Source organism: Haemaphysalis longicornis, unplaced genomic scaffold, assembly GCF_048455015.1.
Source record: "Haemaphysalis longicornis isolate Haplotype H1 unplaced genomic scaffold, Haemaphysalis longicornis Haplotype H1 scaffold_9, whole genome shotgun sequence".
NCBI classification, from domain to species: Eukaryota; Metazoa; Arthropoda; class Arachnida; order Ixodida; family Ixodidae; genus Haemaphysalis; species Haemaphysalis longicornis.
The window spans coordinates 40,753,282-40,768,831 of record NW_027526460.1 but is presented as its reverse complement, the minus strand read 5'-3'; the positions used below and the strand labels follow the sequence as shown (position 1 = coordinate 40,768,831).

Below are 15,550 nucleotides of genomic sequence, written 5' to 3'. Positions count from 1 at the left end.
AGACAGGACGGAAGGAACGGCCGAGTATCTTTTCTGCAAGGGCGGGTGGGTAGGAGGAACAACTGCTGTGACCCCGCGTGCGTCTTTGGATGAGAAGGAGGCATCTGTGTACGTCACTGTTGCTAGATCACCATAGCGGTAGCGAAGAGTGCATATTCGAGCTCGACGACGTCCTGCATGCGAGGTTGCGGATACATTGATTGGAATGGTAGGAACTTTTATGCGAGGGAGTGGATACCAAGGGGGGTATGTCGCTGTAATTTCGGGTAACGAAGCTACCTCGTAATGAAGTGAGGATAGGAGTAGACGCCCATGCCAAGTAAGCTGGAGACGAGTGTGTTGTGCCGCCAAATGAAGATCAACTTGATCTGACAATGATGCGAATGGCTGAGCAGCCTCCAACTTAGCGAGGGGGGTATATCTAGGTACCCCTAGAGCCAGGCGGATGGCAGGCCGGAGGAGCCGCTCAAGCTGGGATCGCTGCGACGACGTTAATTTTACGTACGGCAGTGCGTAAAGAACGCGAGTATATATTAGAGAGTTCACAAGTCGCGTAATATCGTGTTCTCGTAGGCCTTGGCGACGTCGGGTCAGCCTGCCGATTATGTGAGTTAGTTGGGTAATTTGAGCCTTACATCGAGTGGGCCACTTTAAGGCCTTCCCATTATCCTGTAGGTCGAAGCCGAGGACGCGCAGCCAGGCCTTACGTGGAAGAGGAATGTCATCAATCACGAGTTCTACTTGAGAGCGTTGGTCGCTAGCTTTAGCCCGCAAACGCTCATCAGTGACCACGAGGTACTCAGACTTCTGCGGAGATAGTGTGAGACCTACGCTTGACCCGAACGAGTGGACCGCATCAATTCCAGCCTGAAGTGTGTCTGACAGTGCAGCTGGGCTGCCGGTAGAACACCAAAGGGTTATGTCATCGGCGTACAGTCCAAACGAGAGATTAGGAACGGAATGTAGCATACGAGGCAGGGGGCGAAGTGCTAAATTGAACAGAGTAGGGGAAAGGACAGATCCCTGAGGAACTCCTCTGGTAGGAGTCCAGGGGGTTTGGCGGTAGTCCTCTAACACCAAAGAGTGTAGTCGTGTGGTCAGAAAATTGTGGATGTAGTTGTACAGTCGGGAGCTAGGCGTAAGTATCCGGATTTGTTCAAGAATTGCAGAGTGCGAAACTGCATCAAACGCCTTTTGGAAGTCTAGACTCACGATTGCTCTAAGTTGGGCTGCGCTCGGATATGCGTACACCTCTTGTTGGATTCGCAGCATTGTATCCTGTGTTGACCTGTGAGCGCGGAACCCAGTTATAGTCCAGTCAAAGAATTGGCTATGTTCAAGAAGCCAAGTGAGACGATGCAGGACCATACGCTCCATCAGTTTTCCAACACAGGACGTAAGTGAAATTGGGCGTAGACTGTTCAAAGCAAGTGATTTGCCTGGTTTTGGAATAGGGCGGATGTTAGCAGTCTTCCACTCAGGGGGGATACAGCCTGTTCGCCATGCTTCATTGATGAAATGTAGAAGAGTTTCTAGAGCGGAGTCCGGAAGGAAACACTGGGCACTGGCTGCCCATATATCAGTTGAACAAGGAAAGCTTCCTTGATCGGCATGATTTATGGTTCAAGTGACAATAACGTAAAGTTTGTATTGCTATCATTTGTATTAAGAACGAAATTGTACAATTTCGCTTACCTGTGACTAGCCGATTGAGCCCCCGTGCTCGACGCGAGTTGAAACGCATAAACAAGACTTTTTTTAGCACACAGAAGTACGTGCTGCCCTCTCTTCTTTTAATTTGTGAAGGTCCGAAAACCTTCTGTCAACAGATGGTGTTAAATGTCGAAAAAAAAAACAGAAAGTGTGAAAGAAAAAAATAACATTTGAGTTGTTGCTCCTGAGAAACATTGGGCATAAAAGGGTTAAAAAAAACGAACAAGTGCATAGCCCGGGCTGTTCCGGCCAGTGCGGCATACTTTCTAAATCTGGACACTGTTACGCAGTCTCTGGAACGGGTAAGAAACCTCCTCGAGGAAAAACTCTTCGCACCTATACAGCTGCGGATGCGAGGGCCACTCCACTCGCCGTAACAGTCCGCTTGAGCTGCTCGAAGAGCGATGGCACGGGCATGCACCGCTCAGCACGGCCAGACTGCTTAGCGCTCGGGAATCGCCGAGAGCTTGACAGCCATGCGTTGCGACAAACGAAACAAAGCGCACAAGTTCAAAAAAAAAAAAAAAGACCGTTAGTCGCGAGTGCTTAGTCCTGCTAGAACTGAAGAAGGGAAAGCGAGTGTCCGCAAATTTTGGCGCGGCTTCCCGAGGCAGCCTCCAATGGATGTGGCGACTTAAAGGGGCATTGGGCTGTGCACACAGCGGAACGTCGTTGAAGAGCGGCGTATAAAAACAAACGCCCGTTCGGAGAACGGCTTACGGCTGCTTGCTTAGTCCCGCTGTCGGCAGGGCTCAAGCAAGAATGAACGGGCCAGCTCACGGTTTCAACATGGTACGTGCAAGCTCGCTTATCTGATGTGCCACGATGCCTACGTAGAGTGAGATCGTGAATCGCGTTGAACGCTGTCAAACGCCGCAAAATCTGCGCTGTGAATAGTTTCTTTAACTCGGCCAAAAATCTGTGGTGAAACCACATAGCTGTCATCGTCTGGTGCGTTCTTTCAGTAATGGGACGGGTTCATCCAACATATCCAGTCGTAAATTACCCATAGATAAAACTTGCAGCCGCGCAGCAATCAAGCAAATGTGAGCCGTTTCTCCTGCCCTAGGAAGTGCCTGATTGATTGTTTTAGGGTTTAACGCGCCGACGCAACGCAGGCGATGAGGCGCACCGTAGTGTAGGGCTCCGGATTAATTTTGACCACCCGGGGATCTTTAACGTGCGCCGAAATCTCGTGCACACGGGCGGTTTTGCTTTTCGCCTCCATCAGAAAAGCGGCCGCCGCGGCCGGGAATCGAACCCGCGACCTCGTGCTCAGCAGCGCAACGCCTTAGCCACTGAGCCACCGCGGCGAGTTCCCTAGGAAGTGCCTAGTGCGCCAGTAATAATCACTGTAAAAAAATTGCTTAAACTTCAAATTTTTTGTCAGCTGGGAGCTCTGTGCCGTGTGTACCCCGTTAATGATACCCCAGAGATACCGCGTACACTGCGACACGTGCGGCGACTGCATTCCAACTTCCAACTGCCAAATTCTAACTTCCCTTACCGCACTACCATATCTTGAACACCCCTGGAAGGTTCTTTTTGGCGTCGCTTTTCTGAAACTGAATTTCACTCATGCATAAAATTAAGGAGCGTATGGTTGAGGAAAACAGTAGTTCCTCACGCTGTCTAACTCACGGTGAAAAATTGCACCACCAGCATTCATTAAGACGAGGCTCAAACTGTGAAAAGAATTATTACGCTGGTAGAGATAAATGGTTTCTACATTGACGTTTGGAAACGACATTTATTTTAGTTTCCCACGACTGTGCGCAGTGTTCCCTCGTGTGCACGTGGAATAAAAGCTGTGTTTAACCAACTTTAAAGCCAATATGCCCTTACATGGGCAAAATGTCGTCAACCTGTGTAGTGAGAAGTGTCTTTTGTCGCACTGAATTGCACTCGGGGGTGAATGGTGGCGTTACTCTCTGAACGCGACCATACCAACTATAATTGTTCGTGGTGCGCCAGGTTATTTTATTAACTACAGCTAGTCAAACCATACAGTCTAGTTCTATTAACTACTTGGCTCATTTGGCAAGAAACACCATCGTCTTCAGATTCGCCTCGCTTCGTCTAAATTTCCATTGCCTGAATATAGAACTAAACCCATAACAAAAACTCTCATCTCATTGCCTGCGGCGGCATAACAACATACCCACTCAGGTAGACTATCAACCGCCGTCGAAAGCTCACGGCCGAAACATCAGCCCTAACGTAACGTTTTAAGGTCTAACGCAGTCGCGCCGCTTGACGTACAATGAGAATTGACGTTGCGTGGAACCTCCTTAGGCTCAACGATAAGGTCACCTAACGTTAAGGCTGCATATAGACTTACCAACACGCCCACTTAAGCGGGTTGCCCTGCGACAATGACAGCAGTCGTCACAAGCTCACAGTTCACCACTTTTCGTTTGGTTGGGACGTTAAAATTGCACAATTTACTCGTACCAACACTGGGGAACTGATTGGACAATGGCAGTGACAGCTATACTGACAAACTCGTACCCAACGCACTGCCTCCAATTTGCGTCGTCAACATAGCAACTCACAATATTCAATAACCCAGAAAGGGAAGAGCCCAGTGACCAGCCGTCAGAGGTCGGGCCAATTCACTTACTCCTACTGACAGCAAGTCAACTTACGCGCCCACACATGTGCTTACGCAACTCAAACAAGGGATGCGTACGTACACGTACACCATGAAGTACATGTGATGTTCAGGCATTTGGATATAAATATAAGGCGAGGCCTAGGTGCCATCGTCACTTTTTGATACTAAACAAACAAATCAACTATGGCGAATGCACTTAATGTTTGAGCCAGTAAATTTCATGAATACTCGGAGACGCATATTCTGAATTATTTAAAAGACAGCAGCCTTTCTTGGGCTACCTAACCACTCAAATGTTGGCCCGTCCGCCCATCCGTCCGTCTGTCCATCCATCCGTCCGTCCGTTCGCCTGTCTGTCCGTCCCTCCATTCGCCTGTCTGTCTGTCTGTCTGTCTGTCTGTCTGTCTGTCTGTCTGTCTGTCTGTCTGTCTGTCTGTCTGTCTGTCTGTCTGTCTGTCTGTCTGTTTCAACTACTTTTCACCCGGCCAAAAAATAGGCCACGTGTCTCATTGCTTTGCTACAAATAAATACATGTCCATGTTATTCGTAGAAAATATTACTACATAATCGAGAGTTCCAGCGTTCTTTTAATTAACAATATACGTGGGGCTGGTTTTTGACGCACCAAACAAAAAGGTCACATTAAAAACGGTGTCGAAGAGAGGCGGGATAGAAGTTGGCTTTCCCAACAGATAACGCGCGAACGCGGAGGCATGAACCAAACTTCCATTGCATTCATGATAGAAAAAAGGGGGAAAGAAGAGGGAGTAACGTGGCAGGGTGGCAGAAGGCTAATTGTCTTTGAACGACATTTGCACTGAAGCATACGCGGCCAGCTTTTTCTTCTAACGCGCGCTTGGAGGCTCCCCTAAATGCCTAGTTTACGCCATACCCTTGCAGTTACAAAATGTAATATAAGTGTATTTCAGACCCGACATTCCTTTAGCAGTACCCAACCCACTGGTGGGTGGTCATGCGTGCGTGCGTGCGTGCGTGCGTGCGTGCGTGCGTGCGTGCGTGCGTGCGTGTGTGCGTGGACCTGGTTATTTCACAGGTCGGAAAAATCGCAGCAACGGCCTCCGGATTCCAAAGCGGGAATTATAGCCGAGGGCCACTACATACGGTTGGTAGAAAAGCAAACTTTTGGGTGAATTCGTGATATGACAAGAAGTTCAGGACGCGGAAAAATAATTGATGATAAAATATTTTTCCGCGTCCTGAGCTGAATAATGGCATAAATATTCGTGTAGGAAACATGAGATATTGCTCTTACCATGACAGGAGTTGCGGTTGAATGATTATGATTCCTGCGTGTGAATCAGGTGATGTTTAGTTGGATGTCTCCTACCGCAAACTGTTTGTATATGTACAAGGAGCGTCACATGCACGCACACAAAGAAGATTTCTAGGTTGGTTTGCTTCTGTTAAACGGCATTTTAGCAACAACAGCAATCTAAGCACAGCTGAGAACAAAACTTTACCGTAAAGCTGATTATGCACTCAGCGTCAGAACAATGCAAACGTGACAGACATGGTTAGTTATTAGTAATTACATATGAACGCTTGGCACCAAACATGTACCTGTCAACAATTACCAAGGGAAGGGTGGACGCACGCCGTATTAACCTCACAGACGTACCTTTTGTTGCCTTCCAAGGGAATAAGGACATGTCCGTGCAACACAAGGTTCAGAGGAAAGATTAAACAATGGCGAAAGAAGAGACAGTTGAACCGGAGAGAAAGGAGACGAAATGAGTCTTCTACGACAGACAAACCTTCCTTCTATACGGCCGCTAAGAGAGGACGCAGGTAAGAGCGCGTGTGCCTTTCGAATACCGCTAACACGGGAAAACTGATGGAAGAGAGGAGTGTCCGTCCGCCCCGAGACTTGCCCAGTGACACCGGCCTTTGAAGAATGCAACCACGCTACGGTAGGTCAAAGCGCGACCCTTGGGCAATATTCCCGCCGAAAGGCGCGCATCGTCGTGAACAAAAGGTGGGACCACAGCCGTATAGAATCCTCGGCGGGCTCACGGGCAAAACAATTGCGCGCGGCCGCCCGTACGTCCGTTCACCCGTCTACGCCGTCTTTTCGAAACCCGACAAAAAACCATTTCCCAGAGTGGCCGCAATAGGAAAAGCCCGCCCATCGTTTGGAAACCCCTTGGAACGGGGTTTACCCGCAAAGATTTGTGTCATTATGAGACCCAAGAGGGGAAGAACACTCAGTCATGGTCCGCATAATTCAGTTAAAAGTTGGAACCAGAACATGGCTGACAAAATTCATGCAAAATTTTGCGAATATCGATAAGAGCGCAGAAGTGAGGCGTATTTTTGGATACATTATGCAAACGGTGAGACAATAAGTCAAACTCTCACTTTTCTTTTATACCAGCAGTGCAAAACGAAGCATTGCCTCGCAGAAAACATGCCTGTGGCCAAGCGAATAGTACTAAATTATAAACCATTGATCCAGCATTGAAACCACCGTGACCAGGTCTTACATACAAGCATTAAAACTCATTCGTAAGCTGGCCAGTGTTCAAATATTCCAAAAATACGCGTCCGCCTGAGACGGCCTCTTGCATGTCTCTATTGTAAGGATAAATCCTCTGCATTAGCTTATCCTACAGAAACTTGCTAATCATGTTTTCTAAAAATATGCAAAAGTTATAACTATTGGCTCATAAATGACCTGACGCATCTAATAAGTTAACGCGTTGCAACTTAAAGGCCAACTGCACTCAAAATTTCGACTTCTTGAAAACCCTATTTCCGTATAGTCTGCTTAAAAAGAAAGCAACATGCAAAATACAACAGCTGAAATACGCACGTGGACGCCGCAAGCGGCCAGCAAAAATCGGCGATTTTGAAACCGAAACCGAGGAGAGCGCGGCCATTGCAGTGACGTTGCAGCCGTCCAGCGAGCGGCCGGACCGGTCACCAGTTCGGGAGAATGTCTGCGCGCAAGCTCTACGCGCGCACGGGGCAGCAGAGCTCGACCGGTTCTCCCGCTGCGTGGCTGGCCAGAGGAAAAAGCCGCCGCCGGCTGGAACGTCAGAGGCGCGTCATGGCTGTTTACGTGATCCGCCGGCAGGTGCAGAGTGGTCTGCGGCGGAGCCTTTTTAAACGCTTCTGACTGATTAACGAGGCGTTTGACGGGGCTACCACTTGTGTCTCAGCTTATTTGGGGGTACTTACTACGCATTAAAAACAAATTTGGCCGAGGTGAAATTTGAGTGCAGTTGGCCTTTAATCAGCCTTCTCTGCTTTGAAGATACGACCGTACAACACCATAGATTAAAATCACTCGGCAAATACCGAACGTGTGGAGGCCGGGCTCTGATTATATGTAGAAAGGCATAATACACGCCCACAATAAAACGGCACGGTATATTCCTCGACGTATGAATTTGCAAAAACATTTATTGGGAACAAAGAGGGAACGTGTGCAGACGCACACACAGAAGAGGCCCAAAGCAATGAAAAAGTCTTCTGAAGGACAACTTACGTTAATTTGTCATTCCACTACCCATTTGACTCATCCCTTTATACGACTGTCAGGGTGGAGGATTAGGCTCGTTGGTTCGACATTATCTTAGCTACAGCGCAACAAAACACCTACAAAAAAGTTTGGACATTGTGTTAGCACTGCCTTCAACTAAACGTTGATTACTAAGGACAACATATACCTGCAAAATAAAACACAAGTAACGCGGGGAATATAAAACCAGCAAAGCTAAACTGACCCCAATTATGTCACAGCAACTATACGGGCCTCATTAATTAATACATCTCCTTATAGTATAGGGAAACAGACGCCTCGCTGAGGTATTCGATGCCGGATGCCACTATCTCCTCAACTTCAATGATTTCCCGCGCGCTCTGATTACCTTGTCACCCTCCTCCACCCCTGACACACCGTTTACGCTGAAAAACCGAATGCCATTCTAGCTCCCCTTTTCACACTATTATTGTATAAAGACCGCCCATTCGGGCCTGCGTAGTCTTTCTACAAGGCAGTATAGTATCTCATAAACAATGCTTTCTACGCATACCACGTATCGCCTACTGATTCTGCTGTCTCTATCTACTGCTGACTATGCAGTCCCAACCACTTGTGTGGCGCAGAAAGCGTTGTACGAACGTTCGGACGTTCATCTACTTGTTTTATGTCTTGTGGGATCCCTCGAATATATGGCGCTGTGGTTGTATTGTTTCTTGCTTGCCCACTTTCGCCGGTCTGAGTATGGGGTTTTTAGCGCTTTAGTTATATACGGATTGCGTCGACCACTACATTTGCAGTGCCGGGCCGTGGTTCCCGTGCTGTTCTTGGTGGTACTGGTCCGCGGAGCAGCCCTGCCTTTATTGCTGCATGTCGAGCCTCTGCTCGTCGAAGAGAGCCAGCAGCACTCCATAGCGGTACGGTATACCAGCTGCTTCAGATCGCAATGAATGAGCAGGCACGCAGTCTGCCACTAACGTTAGTTGAGTAAAATTTCCCAAAGCTGTGGAATTCGTATTTCGCAATCTTTAAGTAAAAAGTTGCCTCCGAAAGTATTAAATCACTGCCTAAATCAGGGAGGACTTAATAATTGGAAAATTTATTGCAAGCAAACTTACAATAACCAGTTACCTTTAGGAACGCACAACATCGCTGCCGAAATAAGTAAGGACTTAAGAACTGGTGAAGACCCAACGAAAATTATCGCACCAGAGTTAAGCATTCCAAGAAAGCAAGGGGTTCCAAGAGTCTTTCGGGGCCTGTAAATTGTTAAAACAGCTATGGCAATGCAAATAGGAAAATACAAAATTACGCAAAGAACTCTTACGGGCGCTCACTAACCGGAAATGCAGATTTTTTTATTGGGCTGTCATTCACTTGAAACGAATATGTTCTGTAAGTGTTTTTTTTTTTGCCTGAATTAAGCGACGTAAAATTTCTGAGGCTCCCGTATTAAATATGTCGTGCGCGAACCTTTACGGGCCAGACAGCGTCAGGACATCTGAAAAAACATTTTTCTTTGCCAAAATAGCTCCGAATTTCATTACCGCGCCTTCGAGCGACTCTTCCATTTCATAATAACCATAAACAGAACGACAGTTGCTTCATTGCAAGTATCATTAATTATTCGTTTTAGTGCGCTGTTAGCTTTTTAATGCACAAGCGTTCTTTGCAGAGCAATTAAACCAGTCGTCGAAAGCTCATCAGCACAAAAATGTGTGATTGCCCTTCAATATAGTTAATCGCTTCGTCAACGGAGAAAGTGTAGATTATTTGCTACTGCGTATTTGTTGAAGAAAAAAAAAAAAAAAAACGTTAGGTACAAAAGCAGAAAAAGACAGGACAGGAAAAAAATAACGAACACACAATTATGATTTCTAATCCACCACCATCACCCGATTAGGACAAAACTAACAAAACAAAATGAATTAAAATATAACCGTTTAACGTCTTGTGTATCTGTACAAAAATGCGTAATTGGGAAGTTAAGATTTTTAATTGTGATTGTAATGCAATGTGAATTACCTAGCTGTTCGCAAAGAAAACGAAAACCTGCAAACGAGAAAGAAAAACAAGTGAACGAAGGTAATTAAGATGGTCTGAGGTATGTCAGAAACTCTGATGAGCGGGAACTGTAAAATGATTGAAAACTATCTCGCACACATTTGGTTACAAATCCGGTCATGAAAACGCTTTACCGGTTTCTTGATCCGTCCCCGCCTTTACTGTCCCCCCCCCCCCCCCACCTGCGTTGCAGGAAAAGTACCGCCAATTAAAAATATATATATATTGCGAAAAAGTTTATCTTCTGGGGATTTCATCGTTGCAAAAAGTTAAGCAGCAGCACTTTATTTTCAATTCTGCTATCTTTTTACGCCCCTACTCTAAAGCATGTCCTGAGTAAGCTTATGACATGCCTAGATTCAGCGCACCTAGAGTGTAGGTGCGCAATTTTTCAGGGTACTTGCTGCCTGTTGGTGTGCTGATTCTAACCAATTTTTATTTGCATCATCTGTAGAATGGGGTACTCTCATTTTGTTTTTGTTTCGTTCGTTTGTTGGTGTGGCTAGTAAACGACCGGTGGCACACTTGGCAGTGCGTGTTTCTAAATTCCCACATAAAAAGAAAACAGGGTTACACCGAAAACCAAAATATGGTACGAGTGAGAAAATCGTTATCCTACACGTCATTTGTCTCGCTGAGTCATTTTTGTTCGCTCTAACTCACATCACGAGTGCTGGAATTTGAAGTAGTAGTCATTGCATGCCACATAACTTGCTCCGGGAAAACGAAAAGACCAAGCACGCGGAACAAAAGGCAAGTCGTTCTCTTTTCGCCTGCCATCACTCCATAGCTGATCTACCACAGTGTCACCGATGCAGATCAACGTTTTTTCGAAGCAGTTAAAATCTTAAAAGTGCCGCAAAAAGCAAGGGCGCTCTTCTCTTCTCGTTATTCCAGCCTTTCATTGTGACGGCGCCAGTGACGAAGCAGGAAAGCGTCGAATCCGCAGAAGCTTCCGTTGAGCGAGCAAGACCCGTGGCGACAGCGGCAGTGCGACACCGGCCCCAGCACGGCGCCAGGGCAGCACCGGGGCCACAACGGAGGGTGGATGGTGCGGGGCGAGGACGCCGTGTTTCCCTGGTACCTCTGCAGTCGGAGAGCCACGAGCAAGGTGCACCGGCGACAGCGCAAGCGGCTTATGCGCCAGCAGCGTCATCGCCCAGCGGAGACCTGCAGGGCTCGGCTACGGGCTACGGTCACCAGGCCGAGGGATACCTCGACATGGGGGCCTACTCGGGAGGCTACGGGGCCTTCGGGTGGTACGCCGACTACCCTGTCGGCGGAGGATACCACTGATCGGACCGCCACACAGTACCGTCAGCGGATGCTTCAGTTGTTATTGAAACGCAGAAAATACTTCGCAGGGCTTGGTACACCGAACAGTGTCGCCTGATTCTCTTGTGAAGCATCAAATGATTGCGCAGAGTGGGAACGTTGTAATACGGTGTAAAACAATCGACTAGATTGTCCTTCCATAATGGTTAATCAGTTATGGATGACTTTTCTGCCCTTTCTCGATGTTTATTTAAATGAATTACCCGAACGTGATACGGTATGCAATCGTCCGGTAAGGAAGGGCCCAGATTGAAAGCCAGGAGAACCTGATTTTAAACATGTCTGAAATAAGAGCGAACTTAATGAAATGGCAGGCAAACCATTTTGAAACGAACGAAGCTGGTTACTTATAATTCTAAATTGAGATTGTCCTCTACTGATTCAGGGCAGAAAGTAACTCTTGCATGGTTAACTGTACCTCGCCACCAGGAGCGTTACAACACAATAAGGCATGCTAGAATAAAAATTAAGCTATAATGTACCAATGCTATACCCAGAGCAAAAAAAAAACGTTGTATGTTTTGAAGTATTAAAACAAACATCAATATGAAGAGCACAAATAGCAGTTATTAGAAGCTGACTGGCTATTATAGAATCACTACACGATGTATGCTACCAAACATCATAAACAACCATTGCCACGCAGAACCATATAATTACGGCCAATGAACGCCGTACGACAGAAGTGAAAACAAAAACAATTATTCCGCCGTTTCTGCAAAGTAATCAACAATTCTTTGTCACCTTATTTAAGGAGGAAAAGACATTAGCGATACCGAGAATGCGTAGGGAAAGTAGAAACTGCGAACAACGTGTGCCGAGTCTTTAAAGAACAAGTGGAGCTTCCGCAAAAGGCTTTCTTTATCAGTGCTAAGAACATGCTGATAACACAGGCTGCGCCAATGTAACCTTGTTAGCGTTATTTATCTTTATTTATCTGCGCCAACATAACCCTTTAAGCGTTGTTTATCGTTATTTGTGTTACCAGTTTAAGTTTCTAATGAGGCTGTCAGAAGTAGGTTAACCAGCGTTTCCGAATGGTCTGCCGCAAAGCAGCGCAACTTGTTGTGAGGCCTGTATAACAGCTCGAGAACCACCAGTGTTTAGAGCCACCAGTTTATTGCACTGGGAAGACAAACAGTGCTTTTCAAACAAAGTTTGCAAGCAATGCTTCCAGGTTTGTTATGTTTTCTGTGTCCTTTATGCAATACCATTAACAGTCGTGAATGTCCACAACAACTTTGCATTTTTTGTACCTGTCCCGTAAGCACACACATTCTCTTCTACAGGAATAAAATGGATAGAAATACCTTCCGTAAACTGTTTCGGCGACATGTGTCAAATGCGTTTCTGTAGAAAGCGGTGAGATCATAATGGATTCCAACAGCATTTTTGCCTGCATCTCACATTTCGGTTTCATTTTTTGCAAATTTCTTTTTTGCTGTGTCTTAATTGTGCATTCCAATTTGGTATCATTGTTAACGCGGAATGCCCATTCACCATCGTACTTTTATTCCACCTCTGATGCGAATAATGTAATCCCCCCTCTCATCTTACAATATTTTCACTAATGCGAGCTCAGCCAACACTTCCTAGTGAGGGGAATGACCCGTAGTCACCTATTCACCTCGATTTTCCCCTAATTTCATTGGCAATTGTTATATATTTATCAACAATGGATTGGTTGAACGTATTCTCGCTGAGACAAGCCCTGACCCGCCCAAATACCACATCAACATGTAAATTCCGTGTGGCTGTGCCATGCCATGAAGTAAAGCGGCTCACTGTGCATCATCATCATCATCATCATCAACAACAACAACAACAACAAATATTGCCAGCTTGATCTCGTTTCTGATTCGCCCGCCGAGTTTTTAAATTGTCGCACTTGCGTGAAAACAATGGACATGAGTGAATAAAAAAACTTTCCTCGGTAGCTCGTAAATTGTGCTAAGTTTCCGACTAAGAACTTTGTTAGCAAAGTTACATTGTGATTATTACATGTCTACAACACATTACAAGTTACATGTCTATTCTTCGCTCAATACAGTTACATCTTATCCCCGACGAAGAAGCTACGTGAATCATAGCGCAGATTTTTAACGCTCGTCTTTTTTTTTTATTTGCATAACATACAAAATAAAATTTTCTCAAGATGAGTTTCTGGCCTTTGTCATGCGTACACAGTGAAATTATTGCATGAAAATAATGCGTCGTATACTTTACCTGTAACATTATTAAATCGAGGACTCACTAAATACTTGAACTGACTTCACTGCACAATCGCTAAATCATACGGCAAAAGCCATACCATACCCTACCTTCCAGTACCGTTACCGTTGTGAGCTAAAGCCGAAAGAACATTGCGACAGTGAGAGCGCACTTGGAGAAGACACCAGTGTAAATGTTCTTATGCCACACATCACGTCGAGCCTGAAACGAAAGTGTCCTCGTCCTAACGGTGTGTTTCATTGAAACGATCTCTCGCCAGGACTGGTCCTGCCACCTTTCCGAAACCGCGAGAGTTGCTCTCGACAGGACTGTTTCCGACAGCCACAGATGGCGCTTACGCAAACCGATGCTGGAGCTAGGGGGCTTCGCTATCAAACTCATCTTAACACTACCGCGAATATTCGAAAGTTTTGAATTGCAGGCGAGATGGGCTTTGCATAATTATGTCTTCTGTAAATGAGCTAAAGTTTTAAGCATTGCGTAGAAAAAAATAAAAGGTTGTCGACTGCCGCCTTCGATCTCTCAGCGTGTCCTGATTTTTGATAGAGAAATTTTAGACGTGCTAGCATAGGAAGCACTGAGGCATCAATGACTTACACATACCGAATTTTCGTGGCGAGTGATTTATATATCTTTTCCCATCAACGACTATTAAAATTCCTCCCCAAACAGAGGTAACGCCGCACAGCTAACAAGTCTGTTTTCTTCGCTTGAAGATTAAATTTCAGAAAGTTTATAACCTCCCCGATGCCGTTCTTATATGCGGAGCTTTCTATCAAATATTATTTATCGCCGATATCCCTGGAAGGGGACGCAGCACCGTCGTTTGAGATTTCTTTTTAACAGCGGAGCAGTTGTACAAGTCGTACGTTCGCCGTTGCAGAAATAAATCCCGCGAAAATGCCGAGCGCTCGTGAGCGCGTGCCTCACGGCGACCACCGACCATCCTCGGCACGCGCAGCTAGTGGCTTTAGCAAAAAAAAAAAAAAAAAAGAACTGGCAAAAATTTCGACGAACGAGCAAAAAGTGAGCGCGAGCCTCGCGGCGACTACCGAGTCCCCGGCTCGCGCAGTGGTTTGAGCAAAAAAAAAAAAAAAAAAAAAAGAAAAGGCCGCGTATCTGCTCCTTTCGTTGCAAATGTCGACAAAAGACGATAGTCTTTGGGAATGCCTCCGTTTGCTTTCCCGCTGACATCTCAGGTTGTTGCTCTTCTGTCGCGCTCCTCCCAAGGTAAGCACACTAAATGTTTGCTCCAGTCAATTTAAACTTACCGCCGCGAGGCGCCCTACTTCAACGTTTATAGAACCACGCTGCCCTACTCCACTGCGTTCCAAACAGAACGTGGAGCCTATCTAGTGGAACCTTTTTTAACTGTTGCCGGTTGATTTCTCAAATGCGCCAGGAGCGCGGGCAACAGCAGGCGACGGTTTTCTGCAGTAGATGTAGTATATCATTTGGTATTGCAAAAACCAAGTATCCATGAATTTTTGAATAAAGCAATAATATATATGTATTGATGTTCTGCCATACGTTTGCATAATGTCTTGTTCTGGTTCAAACATGTTGACAAGCATGTACATTAACACTGGACTTGGACGTTTAAAATTGGCAGTGGCTGGTAAGACTATTGCGCAGATTTTGTTTCACTTTGGCCGAGTGGCTGAATCAAGTCACAGACAGACAGACAGACAGACAGACAGACAGACAGACAGACAGACAGACAGACAGACAGACAGACCAAGATTTCTGGGGGTTCAAGTAGTCCAAGAAAGACTATCGTCTTAAAAAAAACTGTCATCAAGCGCTACTGCGCATGTAATTCTTGGCACGAGGCATGAGGAGCGCGACGATATCGATGCATATTACAATGACTACTACTAGCACAGTGCAACGCAGCGACGGAACATCTAATGAACAATTTCAAACTTGTACACATGCGTAATGATGTGCCCTTCAGTGCTCACGTATAGAAGGAAATCCCGCAGCTTCCCTACGGTTCAAGCCGTGCGCGACTCAGTGCAAGCTTCTCCAGTTGAACTGGTGGAAGGCTACAATGGTAAGGATGACTTTGCAGCCAGCACTCG

General features: G+C 46.1%; 1 protein-coding gene across 1 annotated transcript; it reads left to right on the top strand.

The window, feature by feature from the left end:
• The first annotated feature begins 2,427 nt into the window (after nt 1–2,427).
• Nucleotides 2,428–13,349, top strand: LOC144152190 (uncharacterized). Its single transcript, XM_077683418.1, has 3 exons — nt 2,428–2,505; nt 8,636–8,752; nt 10,797–13,349. Exons 1-3 carry the CDS (start codon nt 2,476–2,478, stop codon nt 11,193–11,195), a joined length of 546 nt encoding a protein of 181 aa, XP_077539544.1. The 5' UTR covers nt 2,428–2,475; the 3' UTR covers nt 11,196–13,349.
• Nucleotides 13,350–15,550: the final 2,201 nt, after the last annotated feature.